The following is a 25,593-nucleotide window of genomic DNA, read 5'->3' as shown; positions in this document are numbered from 1 at the left end:
AATTGTGCAAAATCAGAAAACATTACCTTTTTATTTTTAAAATCCCAGTATCATTACTTAGCTATAATAAAAATAGCTTAAAAGTTAACTATTTTGGAATGCCTACTATTTATAGTTTAACTGCAAGTAGATTTTTTGTGGAGTAAAATTCATCATAAAATCCAGGTCTTTGTTTGATTGAACCAATGGTAAGGAATTTGGAGAATAAGGAAGAGAGAGTAGGTAAGGAAGACAGAATGAGACAGAGAGAGAGAGAGCAGAGGAAGTCAGTATGTAGAATGAGACTGGGAGAGGGAACAGCTCTGTCTTCCGTTTCCCAGCTTCAGACATTCCTGAGCTGCAACTCAGTCCTTGCATTCCCTGGGGGCCCCTGGATCCTTTTCTCACCTTCCCCAGCTCTAAGCTGGATCTGTTACTACCATAGGCTCCATTGGACCTTATCTCCTTCTCAGACCTTCCCTCACTAATATTCCTCTTGGCACCACCCTTTTCCTTCCTGCCTCACATGCTCCACAAAATTTTTCTTTCAGTACCTCCTAGTTCCCTAAATTATCCAAGATGTAAGACATTCTTTCTTTTTCTTTAAACATCTTCTCCCAGAAAAAAGCACATTCTGTCCCAAAGACTCAATTCTGTTGCACCAGCAGATGTACCTACCAATCCATTAAAGTCGACATTTAATTCAGGATCACAGTTTCCTAGTACGCTAGATGTTTCCGTGTTCCCCCGACTGGCACTTCTACTCTTTTTTCTACATGGAAAACTCTCTAATCACAAGGACAGAGCCTTGTCCTACATTAGGTGATTTTTCTAATCTCAATTACATTGGGCTGCTGTGTCATAAAATTCCAAAACTATACAAAAGGAGAAACTATCCAACTTACAGGATTTCTTTCCTGCCCTTGGGTAATCAATTTATTGGGCATCTTAGTGGGACCTATGTGGGCTTTTCATGAGTGATTCTAATCCCCAATCCCTTGAGCTGTTGACAATGACAGAGGTGGCAAATGCCTGGGAAAGAGAATTGCTGGGAGTAGCTGAGAGTATCTGGGCAAGAGAGAGTAGACTGACAACAAAGGGAAAAGGGCCTTCCTGATCGATTCTCCCCAGGGCCCAATGCCAGGTGGCACTAAGTGCCTGCTAAATTGTTCCTACCTGCCAGAGGGTTGTTTTCATAGATTCCATCAGATTCGTGGACAATCGCGGAATATTCTGGAAAGGGAAAGGGTCTTCAAGTGCCCTCTCTTTATTCTCCCTCAACCACTTACCTCAACTAATTTCCTTATGTGCTTGTTGATGACCGTGGGGTCTGGCTTTGGCATCACCCCTAATGCCCACTCGAGGGGCACCACAGGCTTGTTGGGTGTTGTAGGGGAGGTAGGCTGCTGACAAAAAACACATATTTTTCAACTTTATTATTATTATTATTTTGAGACAGGATCTGGCTCTGTCACCCAGGCTGGAGTGCAGTGGCATCATTTCAGTTCACTGCAACTTCTGCCTCCCGGGCTCAAGCCATCCTTCCACCTCAGCCTACCAAGTATCTAGGACTACAGGTGTGTGTCACCACACCCAGCTAATTTTTGTATTTTTAGTACAAATGGGGTTTCACCATGTTGCACAGGCTGGTCTCCAACTCCTGGGCTCAAGTAATTCTCCGGCTTAGGCCTCCCAAAGTGCAGGGATTATAGGCGTGAGCTACCACACCTGGCCATATTTTTCAACATTAACTGGGGCCTTGAGCAACTAGGAGGACCAGGGACACTGAGAAGAATGAATAAGTTTTGTATATTCATAATACCAGTAGAAACTTACATGTATGTATCTCTTAAATGCTTATAAAACAAGCATCTTATGTTGATGGAATCTAATCTGTAACTAAATACATGTTTAGATACTGCCTTTTGTTTAACAGCAACTTAAATTCTATTATTTTATTTTTATTTTTTATTTACTTTTTTTTGTTTTTTTGAGACAGAGTCTCTCTCTGTCACCCAGGCCGGAGTGCAGTGGCAAGATCTCGGCTCACTGAAATCTCTGCCTCCCAAGTTCAAGCGATTCTTGTGCCTCAGCCTCCTGAGTAGCTGGTATTACAGGCATCCACCACCAAGCCCAGCTAATTTTTGTATTTTTATTAGGGATGGGGTTCCACCATGTTGGCCAGGCTGGTCTCAAACTCCTGACCTCAGGTGATCCAGCTGCCTTGGCCTCCCAAAGTGCTGCGATTACAGGTGTGAGTCACCACACCCAGCTTAAATTCTATTATTTTAAATGGGAAAAAGCAGTGCACTCCCAGTCCGTCCAAAAATCCTATCCAAGTTCTCCAAATATCACTAAAACTTATGTATATAACAATCCATCATGGATTTTTGTGTAATACAGGATATAAAAACACCAGTTATCTAATTCTCTAATACTTAGTGATCAGTTATGGTGCATGCAGCAAATGGGTACCAGTGGGTGGCCAAGTTTATGTCCTCACGTCTGCACCTTGCTCAACACACTTAAGCGCTTCTGACTGTTCTGCCAATCATTAGGTCTCTCTGGCCGTCTTTGGTGAACTCGCTTTCTCCACAGATTTTTCTGCATTCTCACAAGACATTTGCACATAAAACTGTGAGGAAGATGGTAGCATAATGTATAACATGCTTGGACAACACAAGCAGAGAACACAATCCTTTTAGGAGACCAGCCAAGACTGGTGTTCACTTTATATCCTCTTCCTGAAAGCTTCATACAATGTCAACATTTTTGCTGGTGCACACATGCAAATCTATTTTTTTTCTATCCTTTCTTTTTAATTTATATTTATAGAGGCTGGGCACAGTGGCTCATGCCTGTAATCCCAGCACTTTGGGAGGCAAAGGCAGGTGGATCACCTGAGGTCAGGAGTTCAAGACCACCCAGGCCAACATGGTGAAACCCCCTCTCTACTAAAGATACAAAAAACTTAGCTGGGTATGGTGGCACGTGCCTGCAGTCCAAGCTACTTGGGAGGCTGAGGCAGGAGAATTGCTTGAGCCAGTGAGGTGGAGTTGCAGTGAGCTGAGATTATGCCACTGCACTCCAGCCTTGGAGACAGAGCAAGATTCCATTTCAAAAAAAAAAAATACATTTGTAGATATATATACGTGTGTGTGTGTGTGTGTGTGTGTGTGTGTGTGTGTGTATTTTAGAGACAGGGTCTCACTATGTTGCCCAGGCTGGAGTGCAGTGGTTATTCATAGGCACCATCCCACTACTGATCACCACAGGAATATATATATATATATATATCCTGTTAGTCCTGTCCCTCTAAGAGAACACTAATACAATTATTTTCCCGCTCCATGCCCTTTCCAGCTCCCCATCCTACTAAGAGCCACCTCTATCATTCAATAAAACCTCTGCATTCACCATCCTTCAAGTCCGTGTGACCTGATTCTTCTTGGATGCCAGACAAGGACCCAGGTACCAAGAAGGTTGGGTGTAAAAGCCTGTCACCCTGACTCTCCACTGAGCTGGCTACCACTTAGCTATCCATGGACAGCAACTGCTAAAAGAGCATTAACTGTAACACACCCCTAAATGCTGTCTTGGGGCCAGAGCCCAAAAGCACTCTCCCCGGCCCCCATGCGGCACCCGCTTGTCTGCATGTTCCCCCTCCCGCAAGGGGTTTGAATGTGGCCACACCCCTGTCACAAGTCTCAGTGAAGGGATCCAGGGAACTCTCCCATCTCATCAGGACATGTCAAATAGGCTGACACTCCACTTAGAGAAGAGACGGAAAGACTGGGAAATGTCTTGTGTTTAGATTCATAGGATTTTAGCACTAGGAAGGGACTTTTGAAAGCTTTTGCTCTTACAACAAATAAAAAGACTTTTGTATGTTTGATGGAAAAATCTCCTAAAATTGGAAAAAATTGATCCTGAAAATAAACTAAAGTAAAACTAAAGGCACACAAGGCAGACAAGTGTGCTAAAATGGCCATTCCTATGCTGTTCCTGAGATAAGGGATGGTAGAAGCAGAACTAGGATGGAAGACAGGCCTGACACTGAATCCCAGCTCTCCAACTTAGCAGCTGTTTGATCCGAGTGAGATACCTACTCTCACCAGACCTAGTTTCCTTCCTTCCTTCCTTCCTTCCTTCCTTCCTTCCTTCCTTCCTTCCTTCCTCCCTCCCTCCCTCCCTCCCTCCCTCTCTCTCTCTCTCTTTCTCTCTTTCTCTCTCTCTCTCTTTCTCTCTTTCTCTCTCTCTCTCTCTTTCTCTCTTTCTTTCTTTCTTTCCTCCCTCCCTCTGAGATGGAGTCTTGCTCTGTTGCCCAGCCTGGAGTGCAGTGGCATGATCTCAGCTCAATGCAACCTCTGCCTCCTGGGTTCCAGTGATCCTCCTGCCTCCGCCTCCTAAGTAGCTGGAACTACAGACATGTGCCAGCAGGCCCGGCTACTTTTTGTATTTTTAGTAGAGACAAGGTTCACCCTGTTGGCCAGGCTGGTCTCAAACTCCTGACCTCAAGTGATCTGCCTGCCTCGGCCTCCCAAAGTGCTGGGATTACAGGCATGAGCCACTGCTCCTGGCCCAGACCTAGTTTTCTTAACAGAGTTAATAAGATAAACTGTGTATGATGCCCTGCCAGGCATTCAACAGCTGGAAGCAATTCTGGTGCCTAATTGGCGCCAAGAGGTGGAAATTCTATATGCACACATACAACAGGCCTTAACACACCGTGGCCAGGTTCATCATGACAAAACTACAGAATTAGGGAGGGGCTTACAAATTCCTTTTTGGTTTTCAAAAGCTTTGGCTTTCTTGCTAGCTTCCTTAGTCTTGCTAGCTTTAAAGAGTCTGGGTCCTCACTCCTACCGTTGCATGTGCCATATCATCCCGCATGGCTCTGTTCTGCAGTATTTCCAGGAGACGAGCCTCCTGAGACTGGCAGGAAGGAGAACATGCTCATGGAACCACATGCACTATTTTAAGAACAGATGCTACCAGCTCAACTGACTCAGACTCAAGTGCATGTCCTGCCGGGGCCAGAGAACGGCTCTCACTGCCATTTTGTCTCTTCGGTCTGATGGTTCAGAATCACAGCAGGTATTAATAAACCTAGGGGGCATAGTGACTATGTTATAGAGTTCAGCTGGTAAGGATGAGATCTTTATAAGAGAACTGATCTCAAGATGTGATTATAAGAAGCAAGCATAGGCATTTTATCTTCAACATGCAAGCCTTAACCTCACTATAAATGTTTCTGTTTTGTTTTGGTTTGGTTTGGGTTTTTTTGAGACAGAGTCTCACTCTGTAGCCCAGGCTGGAGTGCAGTGGCGCCATCTCGGTTCACTGCAAACTCTACCTCCCAGGTTCACGCCATTCTCCTGCCTCAGCCTCCCAAGTAGCTGGGACTACAGGCACCCACCAGCACGCCCGGCTAATTTTTGGTATTTTTAGTAGAGACAGGGTTTCACCATGTTAGCCAGGATGGTCTCAATCTTCTGACCTTAGGATCCGCCTGCCTTGGCCTCCCAAAGTGCTGGGATTGCAGGCGTGAGCACCGTGCCCGGCTAACCTCATTATAAATTTTAAACTCATCCAGACATTTTGTATTAGTGCAAATCATAGCTAAAATATAATCCATCCACTAAAACCAATGAGTGGTATATATTCAATAATGCAATTTCTTCAATCTCATTATATAGTTTATTTACTAAGAGTTTGCCATCTACTAAGTGAGACACTATCCAATGTGACATCCAAATTCTGAGTTGAATCAATGGTTAGTAGAGAAATTCGTAAATTACGATCAAGATATTTAAATTTTTAAATCTAATTTTATGTTGAATGGAGCTTTTTTAAAGCTTGAAACAGTCTAAATGATCTTTAACATTAAGATGAGTTATTATTCTTTTCCTTTCTTTTTGGTCCTAGGTGTATTGAGTTCTTAGCAGGAACACAACAAATAGAAGATCAATTATAAAACAGAGTAATGAGAATGATGTTCTTCCTCTTTATTAGCCTCTGGTATGAAGACATAATTCTCAAACTGTCAGGGCTAAGCTGTCCCATTGATAAAATGGGAATGAATAATGGCCGGGCGCGGTCGCTCACGCCTGTGATCCTAGCACTTTGGGAGGCCACAGCGGGCGGATCACGAAGTCAGGAGTTCGAGACCAGCCTGGGCCAACAGTGAAACTCCGTCTCTACTAAAAATAAAAAAATTTTAAAAATTGCCAGGCATGGCAGTGTGTGCCTGTAATCCTAGCTACTCGGCAGGCTGAAGCAGGAGAATCGCGTGAACCCAGGAGACGGAGGTTTCAGTGAGCCGAGATTGCACCATTGCATTCCAACCCAGGTAAAAAGGGAAAAAAAAACCCCAAAAAAAAAAAAAAAAAAAAAAAAAAAATACCAATTTTTAAAATTCTTCCATTTTAGAACATAAAGCAACATTGTAATAGCCAATTACTATAAATGACAAAAAATAGTGAGTGGCACTGATCCTTAGAGAGAAAATAATACCTACCGATTTAGAATTTCTAGGCTCCAGCACCAGTGACAGTTTGTAAATATCATCTTCAGTGTGATAGAGGTCAAGGGAAAGCTACAACAAAATTAAAACAGATAAATATGTTGGATTACATTTATTTATTTATTTACGTTGCTGAATTTTTGTTCAGGTTGAATTTTAAGTTCACTGTCTAATACAGGAATTTGAGTAAATGCAGAACAATAAAAAGACGGCATGCAGAGATGGAAAATGAACTTTAAAAGAGAAAACGTTAATCCTGGTTAATCATCAGTATGGACGAGAACCATCAACTCAATTCCTCAGCAATATTTACTGAGCAGCTCCCAGGTGCTGAGTCACAGATGAGGGCTACCTGATGTTTCCAGGCTGGAAGCGGGGACAGATGCAAACAATAAGACTTGTAAATATAATAAATGCTGCCTTTGAGGTTTGATTAAAGAACTGTGGAAATAAAGGAGCAGTTAACTAGGCTCCTATTATTTGAGAGCGTTGTGCTAAGTCCTAGTGAGGCAAGCTGATATAAAATCATTCCTTGCCCTCAAGCGCCTGATAATTTATTTGAATAAATAGGGCCTGAACCTAAAAAGGTGTGTTCATAGCAATAAAAGGCAGCACATGCTGAGTGTGAAGTAGTTGCTCCACTTTAAGTGCTCCAGGAACCGGTCAGAAATCAGGGAGGCAGCATAGTAAATACACGAGGGCAGAGGCTGTGTAGTCAGGCAGGGCTGGGTTCAAGCATGGAGCCTGCCACTGGCTAGCTGTGTAACCTTTAGCAAGTAATTTCCTCTCTGACACTCAGTTACCACATCTGGAAAATGGAAATGATCATAAAAGTCCCTACTGAGTTGGATTTGTATCAAGACGAAAAATGAAATAACACATGTAAAGTATTTCACACAGGACCTGGTACACAGTAAAATCTCAAGAAGTGTTATTTTGTAGTGTTAATGTTACTGTGTTATTATCGTATTTGCTATTTGTTATATTATTATTATGCATAGGGGCCACTGGAGATGGAAATGATCAGGATGGATTCATGGAGGTCCTTGTGAACTGGGACTTAACCAGGAGGACTGGGACGGAATCTAGACAAAAGAGAGAGGAAGATCATTGTAGGCAAGGACAACACAGATCCAGATTGGAGAACGTGGATAAACTCTGTAAAGCCCTACAATGCACGTTCTCACTCACCTAAAACAGAAGTCATGAGGTTAAAATAAGCCTGAACAATTCCCACCTACTCCTTTAAATAGAACACTCCATGGATCACATCACTTCCCCGGCCATGAACATAACCAGTGCTGGTTCCCTTCTTTGACCATGTAGGAATGAAAAATGTTCTTTAACATATTTTATCTAATGTGTGTATGAGAGTGGAGTGAGGGGGAAAAGAAAGAAGGAGGAAGCCAGAGAAAACTCAGAGGTGAAAATGTTTCCAAAGATTCCTTTTCCTGTTCTATTTCCTTTAAAAAAGAAGTTGGCATCATAAAATTTCATTTTCAAATCATTCACTCAACAAATATTTATCAGTAATCTACTATGTGCCAGGGACTGTTATAGTCACTCTTCTAGCAGCTGCTTGAATGTAACATTTAAATTAAGGACTTCATAATCAGGTCACGTTTCTTTTACCTGCACTTTGTCACGAAGTTTTTTTTCTAAACAAAATAAAACTGATTTAACTGTGAAATTTCCCCAGTATCATGTCAAGATCATGACAATCCTGCTTACAAAAAAGAGACATTGTATTCACCTTCCCCTGAACAGCAATCACTCCTACCTCCCGGGCTCTGCCTTGTTACAGGAAAGGAAACCTCGACATGTCACAAACAAATGCCTTTGGGAGCCATTCCATTATATAAAAGAGTCGAGTAGGATGTGTGAAAGGTACATTTTGATAGAGACACTGGTACCACAACGTCTTATTTGGAAAACAGTCTTTGCAGATGTAATTTATTTAAGGATCTTTCCTCTTAGCGCCACAATTTAAAAAAAAATTATGATGATAAATGGGACCCGACACCGCTCTCCGTTAGGGAAGTCACAGGGAGAGGTGTGGTTTGTGATGAACATCGCTACTCAGCAATGACAAATTGCTGTCAGCCTAACATTGGACCTTGAGTTGCCAAATCTTCTGATTTGTTCAGAGAAGCCAGAAATCTGGAGTTTTAGATAAACTATCCCAATTTTTAAACACTGGGAACTAACTAACAACAAAATTTTATGATTCCATATGGACCAAATAAAATACATCAGCCGTGGGCAGTTGTCTACTATTTTGTAATTCCCACAACAGACAACTGCACCAGGCTCTCAGTCTCATGAAAATGGGCAGCACATCTGTCTTTTGCACCTCTGTATCCCCTGTCCCAGCTTGCAGCCTCACATTGTGAAGGTTACATAAAGAGAGAAAACCGAGTGACTCCTTCCTTCTGAATTCCTTGTTATCAGGAGTTAGTGCAGACTTGGAGGAGCATGTTCCCTTCCTCCTGACTCAGCTTCCAAGTCCTGTGATCACTGGCACCAGCATCTGCTGGAGAGGAGATGACAGCAGCACTACCACTGCCAACCAAGAATCCAAATTAGCCACACACTAAGGCGGGGAGATGCTCTTTCAAGAGAAACAGAACATCCTTGGGTATTTCCATGTGTCAAATGGATAACTGGCCCAGCAATGGAAATGTTTTGGTAGTCTCCAAATACTTGCTCTCTGCTTATTAGTAGTGTGAGCCTGGGCAGGCAATTAACCTTCTTGAGTCTCAGTCTCCTGATCTGTGAAATGGGAATCATAAATAATAGCTGCCTCCAAGAACTATGGTGAAGATTAAATGAGCTAATGGGTGTCTGACTAAAGTTTGTTTAGAAGGTCACAAATGCAGGGTTTGGCTTCCAGTCAATGCACGAGTCAAATGCCACTGTGCTTATCCATGAATGTAAAGCTGCCACTTGGGGTTACTCCTAGCATCTCTTCTTTCCCAGCCATGATTCTACTTCCTCTCTCAGATCTCCTCCGGGCTTTACGGACCCTGCCCAAAGAGTGATCTGTTCTACTTTCTACACACCTTTTTTATAATATGGGCTGCTCATCAATGGAATTTCAAGAACATTTGCTTTTGTCAAACATATTTTGAGCCTGGCTGTTTTTTTCTGACAAATGTTCTGATCCACTGTTTCAAGTTGTTGCATTTACCAACCTATCCTTTCAGCAAAGCTGGTTGCAGATTCAGTCTTCAGTAGGATCTACATTGGCTTGACTGTTTATCATAAAATAAAACACACCTGGACGTCAGACTGCCTCTACTCACCATTTTTGAAACTCTTCTTATTCTTCTTCTTCTTTTTTAAAAATGAGACTAAAATTAAAAATACAGGGGCTTTCCAGTTATTTGCATGTACTCAAAATGGTAAAAAGTAACTGATAGGGCTAAAAATACCATGAAAAGATTCAGACTATTTCATACCCCATGCAACAGAAGCATCAGCTTGTAAAACTCCTGGTTACGTGAATGGGGATGTAAGGGAAACGTCCTCTTCAGATATTCCCTGAAAAGAGGAACAATACGAATCCCAACAGTTTGGTGGCGTGGTCCTCCTTCCCTCAACATGCCTGGTGCCGTATTCAAGGGGCCAAGGATACAATGATAAAAATGACAAACAAAGTTCCTACCCTCATAGATTTTGTCCTATAATTACTTCCTTTACTGCACATCATGAAGAGGGGGAGAGAACGGTATTAATTAATTTTTACAGATGTGAAATAAATTAGATGTCAGCAATGTGCCCACATGAGAGAGCAAATGTCCATTTGAGGGGAACCTGGCCCAGGCTGCGATGCAGAAGGTTACTCCCTGTCCTTTGTAAATCTCAGTTTCTTCTTTTGTTTAAAAAAAAAAAAAAAAAGGACGGGGCAGGGGTGATGTTACATTCGCAGCCCTGCCCAGGCTGCATTGCAGGGTGTGTGTGAGAATTTACTGAGGAAATGTATGTGAAAAGTGCTGTGAAAATTGTAATCAACTATTACAGAAAGTTAAAGCACTGCCCTACAGCCTACCACACAGAGTAGGCATTTCATAATTGTTGATGAACTTAAGGCTTCTCTTTTTCTGTCCTCCAGGGCTGTCCATCATATACAGGCGACCTCAGCTGGGGCCATATTTAGATGAAAACAATCACTTCAGGTGAAAATTTAGAGTCCTGGGGCAAAATGAATCACCCCTTCCGATGCTGGCATGTGGACGCCTTCACACGCATTGGGGCAGCTGTGGTCAGCCATATGATTCTAATCCACATATGTGTGTGTTTCATAAAACGGCCACTGTGCTCTAGTGACCACAAGATAGAAGCCTCCTCGGTCCTCATGTTGAGGAGATTAACTCCTCAGGAGTCAGGAAGAATGAATGTATGCTGCTATGCACTAAACTTTCTTCTTGGCTGTGTGGGGAGAGAAAGGATCTCGGCTTGAAGTTTGGTGACTCATACACAGGATTGTGCTATCGTGATGAGCTATCAGGCTGGTACTACAGAATCAAGTTGACTCTTGGTTCCTTATTCTCAAGACTCCACTGGTTCTCACATCTAGAATCCTAGAAGTTTAGAGCTGGAAGAGACCTCACAAATGAGCATAAAACACTTATTTTAAAAAAGCCAAAGACAAGGCTCTTAGCAAGGAGAAAAAGCCAAGCAACTGCAGAGGGAAGGCTGAAAGCAAGGTCTCCCACCTAGGATTCTGCCACTACACTATGCTGCCCAACACTGCATTTACTAAATACGGCGCTTGATGGCTTCTAAGTTTTCCTTCAATATGAGAGAGAGAGAGAAAGATTCCTCCCCAGCAAAAAGGAATTTTTTTCTTAGCCTTTATTTCTAGAGTTCAGATTTTTTTCATTTGTACTCCTGAAGTTTTATTGAAAATCCTTCAATATTTCTCTAAATATCTCTTTGTCGTAATGTTGCTTGTTTCATTTATAACTCAAATTAATTTCTCTACCCCATTATTATCTTTTGTCTCTATGAGAAATTGCCCAAGGGTAGGCACCTGCTCTCTGAAGTTATGCTTGACATCGTGGACAGCTTGGACACAGACACTGGAAGCCTAGGCTCCACACGGAGACGGGTCTGCAGACATCACCTGCAGCTGTGGGTCTGCAGTCTGATTGGGGCTGCAACTCTGGTCACTCATTCATGGAAACATATTTACATGGCAAATCATTAATAAATGCAGGTGCTTCATATACACCATGGAATACTATGCAGCCATAAAAAAGGATGAGTTCTGTCCTTTGTAGGGACATGGATGAAGCTGGAAACCATCATTCTCAGCAAACTATCGCAAGAACAGAAAACCAAACACCGCATGTTCTCACTCATAGGTGGGAATTAAATAATGAGATCACTTGGACACAGGAAGGGGAACATCACACACTGGGGCCTATTGTGGGGAGTGGGGAGGGAGGAAAGATAGCATTAGGAGATATATCTAATGTAAATGACAAGTTAATGGGTGCAGCACACCAACATCGCACATGTATACATATGTAACAAACCTGCACGTTGTACACATGTACCCTAGAACTTAAAGTATAATCATAATAAATAAATAAATAAATAAATAAATAAATAAATAAATGCAGGTGCTTGAATTATTGTGAGTTGTGTTCCCTGCCCCCAGTAGAGAAAGTCTGCATATTTACTATTTGTCACAAAAACTCATCTTTAAGAGAGCCGTGTTTCTGTGTGTTGGCCACTTCTGCTTTATTTGAAGCGCATAGCTAGCATTATTGCCTACGCTTAGGGGTTTATTCTTTGGTAAACAATTACATGCTCTAGGAACAGTTTGTGAGAAGGGCGAGAAACCACACTACTATGCCAATGCAGCAGACCTAGGGGATTTAGGCTCTCAGAAATTAAGAGGAGTTATTGGTTTCATTTTCCACAGCCATACAAGGAAAACAGTTAATTCAGTATTGCAGCTGAGTTTCAGATGCTACAGTGTTATAAACCCAAACAGGGAAGTTGTACCTTTACTTTTGTTTAAGGAAGGGCGAGTGAATTTTGTTATGCCTCTTCTTCCCACAAAGCAGCAGCCAGTGGGAAATGTTCTCTTCTATACACCTGTTGCGTCTAGAAGTTCTAGGATGCGGAGACCAGCTAAACATGTGTGCCACAAATGCCAAAAAAGTATGAGTGGTAGGTGAACTTCTTTTCCTAAGCCACATCACTCCTAAATACAGCATGCAGTTCATTTATTGAGTTCCTAAATATGCCAGGAACTGTGAGAGGTGCGAGGGATATGATATGTAAGGCAGGTAAACAGAAAAAAATTGAATTCAGAGTGACTCCTCCTATAGTTAAGGAAAATAGAAAGTGCCAGGGTGACATGTGACAGATGCATGACTGCTTTGGAGGGGGAGAGAGAATGCTCCAGAAAGACAGGCTTTTGAATTTGAACTCGCCATATGGATGGGTAGGGATAGGATTCTCCCAGAAAGTGCAAAGGCCAGAAAGCAGAAGGCAGCACTTCATGGAGTGCAAAGTACAAGAAGTTCAGTATTTCTCAAAGGCTGGTAAAATGTGGGAGAGGGTGATGGCAAAGAAGGCTGGGCTGACGGTTGGAGACTGAGTCTTCAAGAACCTTGAATGCCAGTCTGTAAACTACATCCTGGAGGTTTGGGAGGTTCGCAATGGGAAGAGGGGGATCACAGAGAAGGTCCTTGCATTACTCCAGGCTTCAGCTAAAGCAGTGCAGTGAGGATAAAGAGGAGCGGATGACCGGAGGACATATAGAAGGATGTGATGAGTTGGACGAATGTGAAGGAGAGCGAGGGCTGAGACAGAGTCTGGAGGAGCTTCTCTAAAAACTCCAGAAGTGGAGTCATACGGCAGAGACTGGGCCCCTCTGAACAAAGGTAGATTTCTTTGTCCCAAGATTTGCTGGTTATGGAAAATACTAATCAGGGTTCCTTTTCCCTTGTCCTATGAGATTTCCTCTTATCTATTGACTCTGAAACCAATTTTCCTCCAGAATGAATTGCTGGCACACATCTTCCTATGTCTCCTGGAAAGAAAGGTGCAGAAGAGTTACAGAGCCCAAACTTGGCTCCTTGGAACTCACCGTGAGCAGGTTGATCAAATCCATGTTGGGTTCTAGGTGGTGAGAGGCATTCTGCAGGGAGACTAGTTCACTCAGGGTAACGGAGAGCTGGTGCATTTTCACAATGTTCACTTTGTTCTCCTCCGTCCAGTCTGGGAAAATGACATGGACTGCTATCAAGTCTTTCAAGTGTACTCCAAGGATGGGGATTTTGAAGCCATCACAGTCGGCAAAGGCCTTGCGGTAATTGCAGTAATTACCATTGGAGGAGACCAACTCTGTCATTTCATTCCAGTTCTGGGAACAGATGGAAAAGTAGAATTTTCAAACAGCTTTTTCCCTTCTGCACACCCCCAGGCCCTGCAATGTGTGGCTAGGAAATTCCTCAGCTACTGAGAAAAGTATCACTTGCACCAATGTTGCTACAGGGAAATATTAATCAGGAAAAAGAAAGTTAGAAAACGTACTAGGCCTGGCTACGCATTGAGCAGCCGGTTCCATTTTGCTATAAAACGGAAATAGCCTACATGTCTGCCTACCTACTAGAGATGTTGGGATATTAAATGGCATCATGTATTCTTAAGTGTTTGGGAATTTATGAAAATATTACTGTCCACAAATTCAAGCATGTCGAATATTAAAATTTTTTAGTTGTTCCAAGAAAGTTGCATTCCAGATATTACTTGAGGTTAATCTGGGACACTGTGGGGTAGGGAAAGTTGCAATGCGTTATGAGATAGCTGTGGTTCTATATTCTGCCTAACTAGAAGGGTGACCTTGAACAAGTCACTTCACTTCTTTGGGCCTCGGTTTCTTTCTCTATAAGTAAGAGAAGTTCCAATAAATAATTTTAAAAGATACACTGGTAGTTCTCCAAGCCTCTATAAGCTTCTATCAGATTCTTATTCTTCACAACATTTAAAATTTGTTTTTGCTTTTTACTTGAGATTTGGTACAAAGCTAAAAGAAAATGAAATACTTATTACCTAATACGTTCCATTATACTTGGAATGAGTACAGAGTTTGAGGTCAAACAACAGTACTTCTGTCGTTTACTACTTCCTCTTGTTTATGTGGACAAGTTATTGTTAGTTGCTTCACAGTAACCAGGCATGGTCTTTCTAGTAGACCCCGATTTTAATTAGTCTACTCTCTCCCAAAGCAGCCCTTGTGACTCAGACAGAGCTGTTTCCATTTCCAGGACCAAGAATGGGTTCTGATTTATCATCAGAGTAATTGCATCCCTCTAGTTTGTGACCAGTTCAGGAACTCAGGGTTAAGCCAATCAGTACGTCGTATTCCTCTGGCAACTGTTATTGGTCCAGGGATGGGCTTAAGACCTGAGTTGGCTCAAAAGGTCTTTAATTCTATGCGTGAAGAGTTGAAGTGAGAAGTCTTCCCTATCTTCAGCTCTCATGAACAAGGGAACATAATTTTTCGGTTGCTACAGACAGCCCAATTAGGAGAAAAACCAGTTTGATGAAACAAACAAAAAAACAAAACTCTCAAATACTCAGAGGCAGGCAGAGACCCTGAGTCAGAGGTCTGATCAGACCATGCCTGCTCTGTCTCTGGACTTCCAGGTATGTCCCCCAGGGTGGAGTGCAGTGGTATGATCCTGGCTCACTGCAGCCTCAAACTCCTGGGCTCAAACGATCATTCCACCTCAGCCTCCCAGATAGCTGGGACTACAGGCACACACTGCCACACCTGGCTAATTTTTTTTTTTTTTTGTAGAGACAGGATCTAGTTATGTTACCCAGGCTGATGTCAAACTCCTGGCCTCAAGCAATCCTCCCACCTCCACCTCCCAAAGTACTGAGATTGCAGGTGTGTGCCACCACGCCTGATGGACAATACATTTCCTGATTGTTTAATTGCTGTAGAAGTTTTTTTCTTTTTCTTTTAAACTCACAGCTAAAAGTGTCCATATTGAAATAACAAAGTGCACTCTTACGTGACAATCTTTTCATAAGGATGAAATGCTCCTGTTTGCTCAAGAAGAAAAAGAGAACTATCATGTCATAAAAATAAATACAGCAGAAAGCGCAGTTTGGAAAATGATCACTGTTTTTTATATATATATACACATATTTTTTTTCATGACAATTCAGTTCTAAATCTGAGGATTTGTATACAAGGCCTATGTCTTCCCTTTTCTATCTTTTGATGTGCCCAACACAGTGTTATGAATAAAGTAGTCATTCAATGACTTTATTTTAGGAGGTAGGGTAGGAACTATTTCTGTCTTATTTACTTTGTGTATCACAGTGCCTATCACATAGTAGGACCAAACAGATACCTGTTGAATATGTTGGGTTTTTTTTGTTTTGTTTTGTTTTTTGTTTTTTTTGAGACAGAGTCTCCCTCTGTTGCCCAGGCTGGAGTGCAGTCGTGTGATCTCAGCTCACTGCAAGCTCCGCCCCGCAGGTTCACGCCTTTCTCCTGCCTCAGCCTCCCGAGGAGCTGGGACTACAGGTGCCCGCCACCTCGCCCAGCTAATTTTTTTGTATTTTTAGTAGAGATGGGGTTTCACTATGTTAGCCAGGATGGTCTCGATCTCCTGACCTTGTGATCCACCCACCTCGGCCTCCCAAAGTGCTGGGATTACAGGAGTGAGCCACCACGCCTGGCCACCACTACAATATGTTAATGATATTCAAAGCATTCTTCCTGGGACACTTACCACCACCTCCAACCTGTTTTTCCAGGTGAACTCAGCTGGTGTGGTTATTCCCTTTCTACTTTGTCCCCATGTATAAACTACCACTGGTTTAAGAGGAAAACTTCCCCCCTCTGAGTGACATTTGTTAGGCGTATACTAAATCTGAACAATTTACAAATGCATTTTTTTTACTTTTAACTAGGATCAAATCTACTGTACCTTTGTAACTTCTGAAGAAAGATGAGAATGTGTCTCTTTGAGGCGTGAAATGGAACTATGACTGAGGCCTCCCACCACTGCCATCAGGGTGTTAAAATTTTTGAGCTGAAGGAGCTTCTGCAATAAAAATGCATCAATGCTTTTTAAGGATTTTTAAATTAGTCTAAACTTTCTGAATTACAAGTACATTTATGCACAATTTTAATAACAAGAAGCTAATGAAAAAATTACATCAATTTAAAATGAAGCACAAATAGAATCAGAGAAATATATCTATTACTTCACAGAAAAATAGCTACGTTAAATGCTTCTAAGCATTGCTTTTTGAAAGCAATCTTCTTGCATGGCAAAAATACGATTTGTTCATTAGACATCAGCAAGTAGTTTAGTTGTCCAGTGCTCTTATACTGTGAACACCACATTTCTTCAAGGACTTTTCTCAACAGAGTGAATGAACATCTAGAACTCAAGAACCCAGTCTGATTACAAGACATACCTTTGCAACATTGATAAACTTTGTGATGACTTCTGCCCTTTGCTGGGGGGTTGGTTTGCTAAGAACCATCAATTGGACCCACTTAGAGATTCCATTAAATAAAGCTATCGATCTTTCCAAAGTTGGATTATTCTCCAGGCAGCCATGGATGACATAGCTTTGGTAATCAGTGAACTAGGAAAGGAAGATTCAGAGATTCTGAATTATAATGTAAAATCAGAAATTAGAATATTATATAGAAGAGGTAAGATATTGTTTCATAACAGAATAATTTCTTTTATTTCACATTTACAATGGCATCCTAAAAGTTTGAATATACATGTGTCTTTAAAATATTATTTTGCTGTTTTTCAAACCCCACTACTCACCCCATGCACAGACACCCACTACTACACATCACAGCTTTGGTGGGAGGAGAAAGAGGCAAGATTCAAAGTGGTATTCCAATGAGTTCAAAATTTACTGGGTCATAAGATCCACCTGTGGCACTTGGTAAAATGTTGGTTCCTGGGAACACCCTAGGTGTAAACGATCACTATCTTCAGAAGAAAAACCAAAGAATCTCCCTTTTTTTTTTTTTTTTTTAGACCGAGTCTCGCTCTGTTGCCAGGCTGGAGTACAGTGGCGCGATCTTGGCTGACTGCAATCTCCGCCTCCCGGGTTCAAGCGATTCTCCTGCCTCAGCCTCCTGAGTAACTGGTACTACAGGTGCAAGCCGCCAGGCCTGGCTAGATTTTTTTGTATTTTTAGTAGAGATGGGGTTTTGCCATGTTGGCCAGGATGGTCTCGATATCTTGACCTCATGATCCGCCCACCTTGGCCTCCCAAAGTGCTGGGATTAAAGGCGCGCTGGGCCAAGAATCTCCATTTTTAACACACTGTTGGTGATTCCAGTCAGGCAAGTTAAAGATACAATGGTATACAATGAAGAGGAGGAAATGAACACAAATATAATGATTTCAAATTAGCATCAGTTGTAAAGTTGTTTCAAGAAAAAAGAAGACAGAGGGAAAAAAAATCAATTGAAGTAAGGCTGCTCTTTAGCAAGACAAACACATTTTCAGAATGTTAGCATGGAGGTCAAAAAATACATATGAGCTTTCTATCATATAAACAGTGCAGGGGACTCCCTCCCATGGCCTGCCTGCGGGGAATCGTTAAGGTACTCTCCAAGTAGGATTACTTAGTGAAAGAATCAGTCTTTCAGAAATTCATGCTTCTAACCAAGACAGTCTTCTTTGCAAGCAATAATGTAATTCATTCTCCGACACCTTGGAAAAGGAGAAGGAGGAGGCGCAACTTCCCCAGAGCTTGGCGAGACAAAGCAAAGTGGTTGGCTGATTGTGAACCAATGTGGAAAATGTTATCATAACAGGAGGATAGAGAGCAGGAGGCTAAGAAATCACAGACCAGAGAAAGAAAAGGGGGAGTTAGAGAAGGAATGAGGCTCCATCAAGATGAGTAGGAAAGAAAAGTTTAATTCAGGATCTCTATCTCTGGGAAAGAAACAACCTGATGTTGAGATTCTCCTTAAAGTCTACAATTCCTGTTTTCAACCTACACCCATAATTAGCCATTTATACAAATCCGAACCTAACTAAATATTTTTTCCCCAAAACGAAGGGCCTAGCAAAACATGTTCACTTGGGAGAAGTCAATGGAGCTAAATCAACCTTGAATGGTTAAATCTCCACTGACTATTTAGAAAAATCACGCTTTAATCCTATGAAAGGAGACATTGAAAATAGCGACAGAAATATAGCTCCTGAGCCATAAAATAAAGACAGGATAATATTTATCTTTGGTTAAAAGGGATTGTTCCTGTGAATTAAGGGCACTTTTCCAGCAGAGCACAGTGATAGAAGCTGCCAACACTTCAGAGTATGAAAATGCAGCTCTTGGGAAAGTTGGCATCGTGGTTGTTATCCTTGGAAGAATAAATGTCAAGTTTCTTACTGAGATCCTTCTAAAAGATTTATGCTCCAGAAAAGTGAGGTGCTCAGCCAATTCAATGGGCTCCAGATGGTCAAACAGCAGACAGGCTTTTCCCTTCTTGGATACTTTTTTCCTCTGTGTGACTCTTCTCATCCAGTCATAGGAAGGACTATAAAAGAAGAGTGAGTCCGGTCAATGTGTTGAAAGCCCATTTCACTCAATGGAAGTTATTAACCTACTGACTCTGTAACTCTTGGCTTGCTTCCAGGGGCTTGTGCAAAATACATGCCCTGTCTTTCATATTTGAAGAGAAAACCACTGACCAATTGCCAATAGAACATAAACTTGGAGTTGTTTTTCCAGACAGAGTAGGTTTTGCACTGATCCATCCAGAATCTCTTACTTAGTCTCTTTGTGACCAGCAAGGTCTGGATCATAAAGGAAAGGTCAGGGCTAGTATATAAATTTGGGAGTTTATCAGGATATAGATGGTGATTTAAGGCACATGGAAACCACTAGAAGCTGTGATTCTCATACTTTAGTATAACATGAATTATCTGAAAAGCTTGTTATAAAGACAGACGCCTGCGCCTTACTGCCAGAGGTTCTGATTTATTAGGAATGATCTTGAATAATATGTTTTTTCACCAAACATCCCTTATAATTCCCGGATCATTCACTATTGATTACTATTGAAGAAGTATTCAATAGTAATCGACAGTGGAAAACAGAGATACCTAACACACAAGAACATACATTTGCAAGATGGATAACCATATTTAGGATCATCAAATAGTCTTCCCTGTGCAAAGTTACCTAGTTGATACGAAAGTGGCCTAATTGCACCAGTTACCTAATAACTGAGCTAACCAGCTGCTGACATCTATGGTCAACCACCATAAGGTTGTTGTTCTGAGGCCAACCTCAGCAGCACTATGGTACAGAGCTTCTCAAGCTTGCATGTGAATCACTTGGGGATCTTTAAAGTGCGGATTCCAATTCAGGTTTAAGGTGGAGCCTAGAGGCCGCATTCCTAATAAGCTCCCAGGTGATGCTAATGTTGCTGGTCTGCAGACCACACTTTGAGTAGTGAAGGCATAAGGATGTTAACTAGATTCAGACTCAGTAACTCATACCGAGCGTCTATTGTGTGCCAAATGCTTTCATGCACTATCTTATGTCCTTATTGGATGTTCATAATAATCCCATGAGAAAGGTACTGTCCACATTTTACAAGTAAAGAAACTGCAGCTTGGAGAGATGAGTTGTGTCCAACACGGCTTGTACTCACTGCAGCAAGGCTTTTCTCACAGAAGCAAACCTAGATTCAGGAGTGGGATGGACTCAGGACAAGTGGGGTGATCACTACTTCCTCCCCTAAGCAGTGGACTCATCGAGTGTGAAAGACGTTGGTGCCACTCTTACATGCTGGATATGTCGATGAGGCTGACGTGTTTTTCATATCCTAGTTGACTAGCTACTTCCCGGAATTCCTCAGTCATACGAATCAAACCAAGATCCAAATTAAACTCTGCAGGAAATTTCAGAATCCAGTACCTGAAAGGCATCAAATATTTTTGGCAGCTGGAATATTTCAAGTTGGATATCTATGGAAACGATTGTACCATTTTACAGACTACATTTAACACTGAATCCAGGACCATACTTCAAATTAGCCATCTCCTGTCTCCAAACCCCCATCCATCACGTGGAGCCTCTCTCTGCCCTCCTTCTATCTCAAACCACTCCCATTCATAGCCTCTCTTTCAGTTGAGAGGAAACCCTTCCTTCAAGTCATGGTGAGTAGGTGGGAATGGGTGTGGTGAGGGAGTAGAAGAAAATAAATCCACCCTTTCTAAGAGCTAGTTTCATTCCTTAATCACATTTACTACTACTTAATCTCTAGTGCAAAAGATAAAGTTTCCCCCACCCCACCCAACAGAGGAGGGCCAATTTTAACAAAGTTGGTGGGAGGGGTATCAGAGTAGACTGTTGTCAAACTAGGTCTGCAGCTTGGGGAAAAGGAAATTGTCAACAATTGCAGAACTAGAAACTACAACCGTGCCAGAACCAGAAGCTATAAGAAATCAAATTTGTAAATGTGTTTACCTCATGAAGTAGCAGATCTTTAATCGAAATTCATTGCAGCTTTCTCCAGTGGCATTTCGATACGTAAACCAGTTAAAGAAAAAATTCGTGCACCTCATTTCCTTTACACACACCTGAAGCTGTGCCCTCAACGTATATCAATTCCTAGTAAGAGGACCATGCTGGGGACATTTAGGGTTATAAAGACACTCAAATACAGAGAGAAGTGGCCTCTGATGACTTCGACACTGAACAATTGAAACTTGATTTATTATAGCTCTGGAATATATTTTTTTGGTCTGAAGGAGAAGCCAGTTACAAGATTAGTTTTGCCTTCCTCCACACTTAACTAATAACTGCCAATTGTAATTACAAATAGACTGGCAACTATACATAATTAAAATTGATAGTACAGAGAAACACTATTTATTTTTATTATTATTATTTTTTGAGACGGAGTCTGGCTCTCTCACCCAGGCTGGAGTGCAGTGGTGCAATCTCGGCTCACTGCAAACTCTGCCTCCCGGGTTCACGTCATTCTCCTGCCTCAGCTTCCCGAGTAGCTGGGACTACAGGCGCCCGCCACCATGCCCGGCTAATTTTTTGTATTTTTAGTAGAGATGGGGTTTCACCGTGTTAGCCAGGATGGTCTCGATCTCCTGACCTTGTGATCCGCCTGCCTCGGCCTCCCAAAGTGCTGGGATTACAGGCGTGAGCCACTGCACCTGGCCGAGAAATACTATTTTAACCAAAAAGATTTTGTATTTAGGATTAATGCCTTATACAGTTATGCACCACATAACGACGTTTCAGTCAATGAAGGACTGCATATATGACAGTGGTCCAAAAAGATTATAGTGGGATTGAAAAATTCCTTTTGCGTAGTGACATGGTAGCCAGCATAATGTTGTAACCCAATGCATTACTCATGTGTTTGTGGTGATGATGGTGTAAACAAATCTGCTGTTGTGTGAGTCATGTAAAAGTCTAGTATATACAGTCATGTACAGTATATGATACTTGATAATGAGAATAAATGACTGTTATTGGTTTATGGACTTACTATACTATTTTTTGTTGTAATTTTAGAGTACTCCTTTTACTTATGTAAAAAAAATTAAAAAGTTAACTGTAACACAGCCTCAGCAGGTTCTTCAGGAGTTATTCCGGAAGGAGGGGGTGTTATCATAGGAGATGACAGCTCCATGCCTGTTAATACCCCTGAGACATTCCAGTGGAATAAGAGGTGGAGGTGGAAGACAAAGATATTGATGATTCTGAGCCTGTGTAAACCTAAACTTAGGCTAATGCGTGTGTTTGTGTCTTTGCTTTTAATAAAAAAGTTTAAAAAGTTAAAAAAAAAAAATTTAATAGAATAAGTTTGTAGAATAAAGATATTGAGAAAGAAAATATTTTTTACAGCAGTACAATATATTTGTGTTTTAAGGTAAGTACTATTACAAAAGGATTAAAAAGTTTTTAAAGGTTTATAAAGTATAAAAGTTACAGTAAGTTAAAGTTAATTTATTATTGAAGAAAGAAAAATATTTTTATAATTTGGTGTAGCCTAAGTGTATAGTGTCTATAAAGTCTACAATATTGTACATTAATGTCCTAGGCCTTCACATTCACTCTCCACTCACTCACTGACTCACCCAGAGCGGATTCCAGTCTTGCAAGCTCCATTTGTGATAAGCGCCCTATACAGGTGTACCACTTTTTATCTTTTATACCGTATTTTTACTATACCTTTTCTATGTTTAGATACACAAATACCCACTATTGTATTACAATTGCCTATAGAATTCAGTATAGCCACATGCAGTACAGGTTTGTAGTCCAGGATCAACAGGCTGTGTAATATAGCCTAGATGTGTAGTAGGCTATAGCATCTAGGTTTATATAAGCACACTCTATGACATTTGCAAAATCATGAAATCATCAAATGATGATTTCCCCGTCGTTACGCTATGCGTAACTGTATAGGTACTCTAATTTCTTCTTTAATATTTGAAAATGTCATTTTCAGGTACCTTAATACTCAGGTTGTGTTATTTACTTGTAAGTGTATTTATTCATACTCTTTTAAACAAATATTTATTGAGCTTGTGTATATGCCAGGCACTGTGGATATAGCATGAGCAAGGAATCCAAAGGGAGGAAAATTTATAGAAATGTTGATTCACAGGCGGTCTTCAACTTTCCCACATTAAATGTTACTATGCCTAAATATCCCTTTTTATTTGTGTCTCATGCACTGGTGACCATGCTGAGGGTAAGAACACTGTTGGTGGCTACATTCTTTGGATAATGTCTAGATTGCCATGAGTATGACCAGACTGAGCCAATGCCCTCCATCCTTACCTGTGTTCTACACTTCAACAGTGGACGCATATGACCGTTGGACTACCAGGAGTTAGGATCTTGCTCACTTCCATGGACCTTACAGACTCTCTAATATCCTTTTCTGCTCTGAGGTTGTGAGGAGGATGAAGAGAAGTAGAAAGTGGAGGAAGCTTGAACTGAACAGGTGGACACCCTACTGGCTCCAGAAGCCTTGGCAGGCCCTAACAACACTTGATGGTGCCTCTCCCTCTAAGGCGGTGCCTCTCCCCCTAAGGCTCCCCCTCCCTGTAGCGGTTCTCACTCATCTCCAGGGCCTCATGGGCTTGAAGAAGGCAGAGACTGCAGGCACCGACATTAGAGATTGTATAATAAGCATTGGCTCTCAGGGAATAGAACCTTTTACGAATGGGAGACTGCATCTTCAGTCATTTGGCTTTCAACCACTTTTCTGGACTGCATGATGTAGAGAAGTGGTAGACTGCTAAAAGCCTTCATTATGGAATGATGTTTCTAACCATGTGGGATTTTTTTGTTTTCATTTCAGAAGAAAATCTAACATTAGTATCAGTCAACAAATTATAATAAGCCTGCTAGAATGTTCATTGTGTCTTGGCAGCAAGGGAAGATGTGAAAACTAAATGGATGTTTGTGCCCAAGTGAGAGCATATTATTTTGGCTGTATTTCCATATGATTAAGCTGCATCCTCTATGCCCACCATTTTGCCATCCCAGAAGAAACAAATCTGGTCTTGAATCATTGTTAAATATTCTCTCATTGCTCTAATAATAGAAATGTTTAAGACAAGTTAGAAACATCCAGCCCACAGTTCCTGCTTCATTTTACATCTTAGTGATTATTTTCAAGTACAGCCAAAACATCCAGATGGAGAGTCAACTATCTGGTCTATCATCCAGATGTGTTTCGTCTAGACATCTACATATATTTGCAAAACAGCTGGATAACCGAAGACTATTTATTCATCTTAATTTACTGGCTTTGGATAGACACTCTATCTAAATACAGAGCTTGATTTATGGTTGTAAAAATTACACAGTAGTTGAAAAGATATATGCAGAGAAGTTTTTCTGCCAACTCAGTGGAAGATAAATACCATCGGTGCATCAGTAGAACTATTCTTGGCAAGTAACTATTATTCAGCTCTCCATTGTCATCTGTTAAAAAAATAGAACAAGAAGTGAGGAGATAACAGTGCTACTCTTTACTTTTTCTAACATCAATAGAGAAGCAATAGTATCATAGTGTCAAAAATTTTTCATAGACAAATGAATTTTTTTTTTTTTTTGGAGACGGAGTCTCACTCTGTCACCCAGGCTGGAGTGCAGTGGCACAGTCTCAGCTCACCGCAACCTCTGCCTCCCGGGTTCAAGTGATTTTCCCGCCTCAGCCTCCCAAGTAGCTGGGACTACAGGTGCCCGCCACCACACCCAGCTAATTTTTCTATTTTTAGTAGACACGGAGCTTCACCATATTGGTCAGGCTGGTCTTGAATTCCTGACCTTGTGATCCTCCCACCTCAGCCTCCCAAAGTGCTGGGATTACAGGCGTGAGCCACCACGCCTGGCCAACCAGTGATCTTTTACCTCCTACTTTGGCTAGTATTTCCTTGCAAGTAAAGGTGGGTGGGTCTTACCCTTCCTCTGGTCTACACTGACAGATTTCATAAATAAAATTCAGGACAATTAGTTAAATTTGAATTTAAGAGAAATAATGATTAATTTCTTTATTGTAAATATGTCCCTGGCATTATTTAGGTCATACTTACACTAAAAATGTTTGTCAGAATTCAAATGTAACTGGTCATCCTGTATTTTATCTGGCAACCCTGCTCTGGTTTAACTCTGGTTTCTATAGTAATCGATTTAATAAATAACTACTCCCATGTGGGTTGACTTTCTTTGTGCAAGGGATAACTCAATATGCTGTGGTGGATACGAAAACAACAACACAAGGAGCATACAGCTGTAAAGTGTATAATCTAGTAGCAGATATGACGTGTTTGAATGTAGAATGCAGTAAATTGTGCTACTCACATTCATCTGAGTCAAAAGACCAAGAAACAATTATAGAGGCATTTGCTATGTGCTATAAGGAATTACAATGGGATGTGAGATGGGGGAAAAGGCAAGCAGCGTTCCTGACCAAGGAAACTAGGAATGGTACTATGAACATCTGAGAAGGCCCTGAAGCAGAATTTCAATGAAGGGAATATGACCAGTGGATGGTGGTA

General features: G+C 41.4%; 1 protein-coding gene across 1 annotated transcript in view; it reads right to left on the bottom strand.

Moving 5' to 3' along the window:
• RASGRP3 (RAS guanyl releasing protein 3) overlaps positions 1-25,593 on the bottom strand; it is an 87,570-nt gene that overhangs the window by 22,768 nt on the left and 39,209 nt on the right. Inside the window, exons 4-12 of the mRNA XM_025353659.1 lie at positions 24,415-24,517; positions 21,020-21,082; positions 20,336-20,467; positions 18,932-19,079; positions 16,976-17,149; positions 16,480-16,596; positions 13,617-13,892; positions 6,500-6,577; positions 1,269-1,385 (exon numbers count right to left, since the gene is read on the bottom strand). Of these exons, the coding sequence (XP_025209444.1) occupies positions 1,269-1,385; positions 6,500-6,577; positions 13,617-13,892; positions 16,480-16,596; positions 16,976-17,149; positions 18,932-19,079; positions 20,336-20,467; positions 21,020-21,082; positions 24,415-24,517 (1,208 nt within the window). The remainder of the gene's footprint in view (positions 1-1,268; positions 1,386-6,499; positions 6,578-13,616; positions 13,893-16,479; positions 16,597-16,975; positions 17,150-18,931; positions 19,080-20,335; positions 20,468-21,019; positions 21,083-24,414; positions 24,518-25,593) is intronic.

Source organism: Theropithecus gelada, chromosome 13, assembly GCF_003255815.1.
Source record: "Theropithecus gelada isolate Dixy chromosome 13, Tgel_1.0, whole genome shotgun sequence".
Taxonomy (NCBI): domain Eukaryota; kingdom Metazoa; phylum Chordata; class Mammalia; order Primates; family Cercopithecidae; genus Theropithecus; species Theropithecus gelada.
The sequence above is the reverse complement of the archived record's forward strand: the minus strand, read 5'-3'. Positions and strand labels throughout refer to the sequence as shown.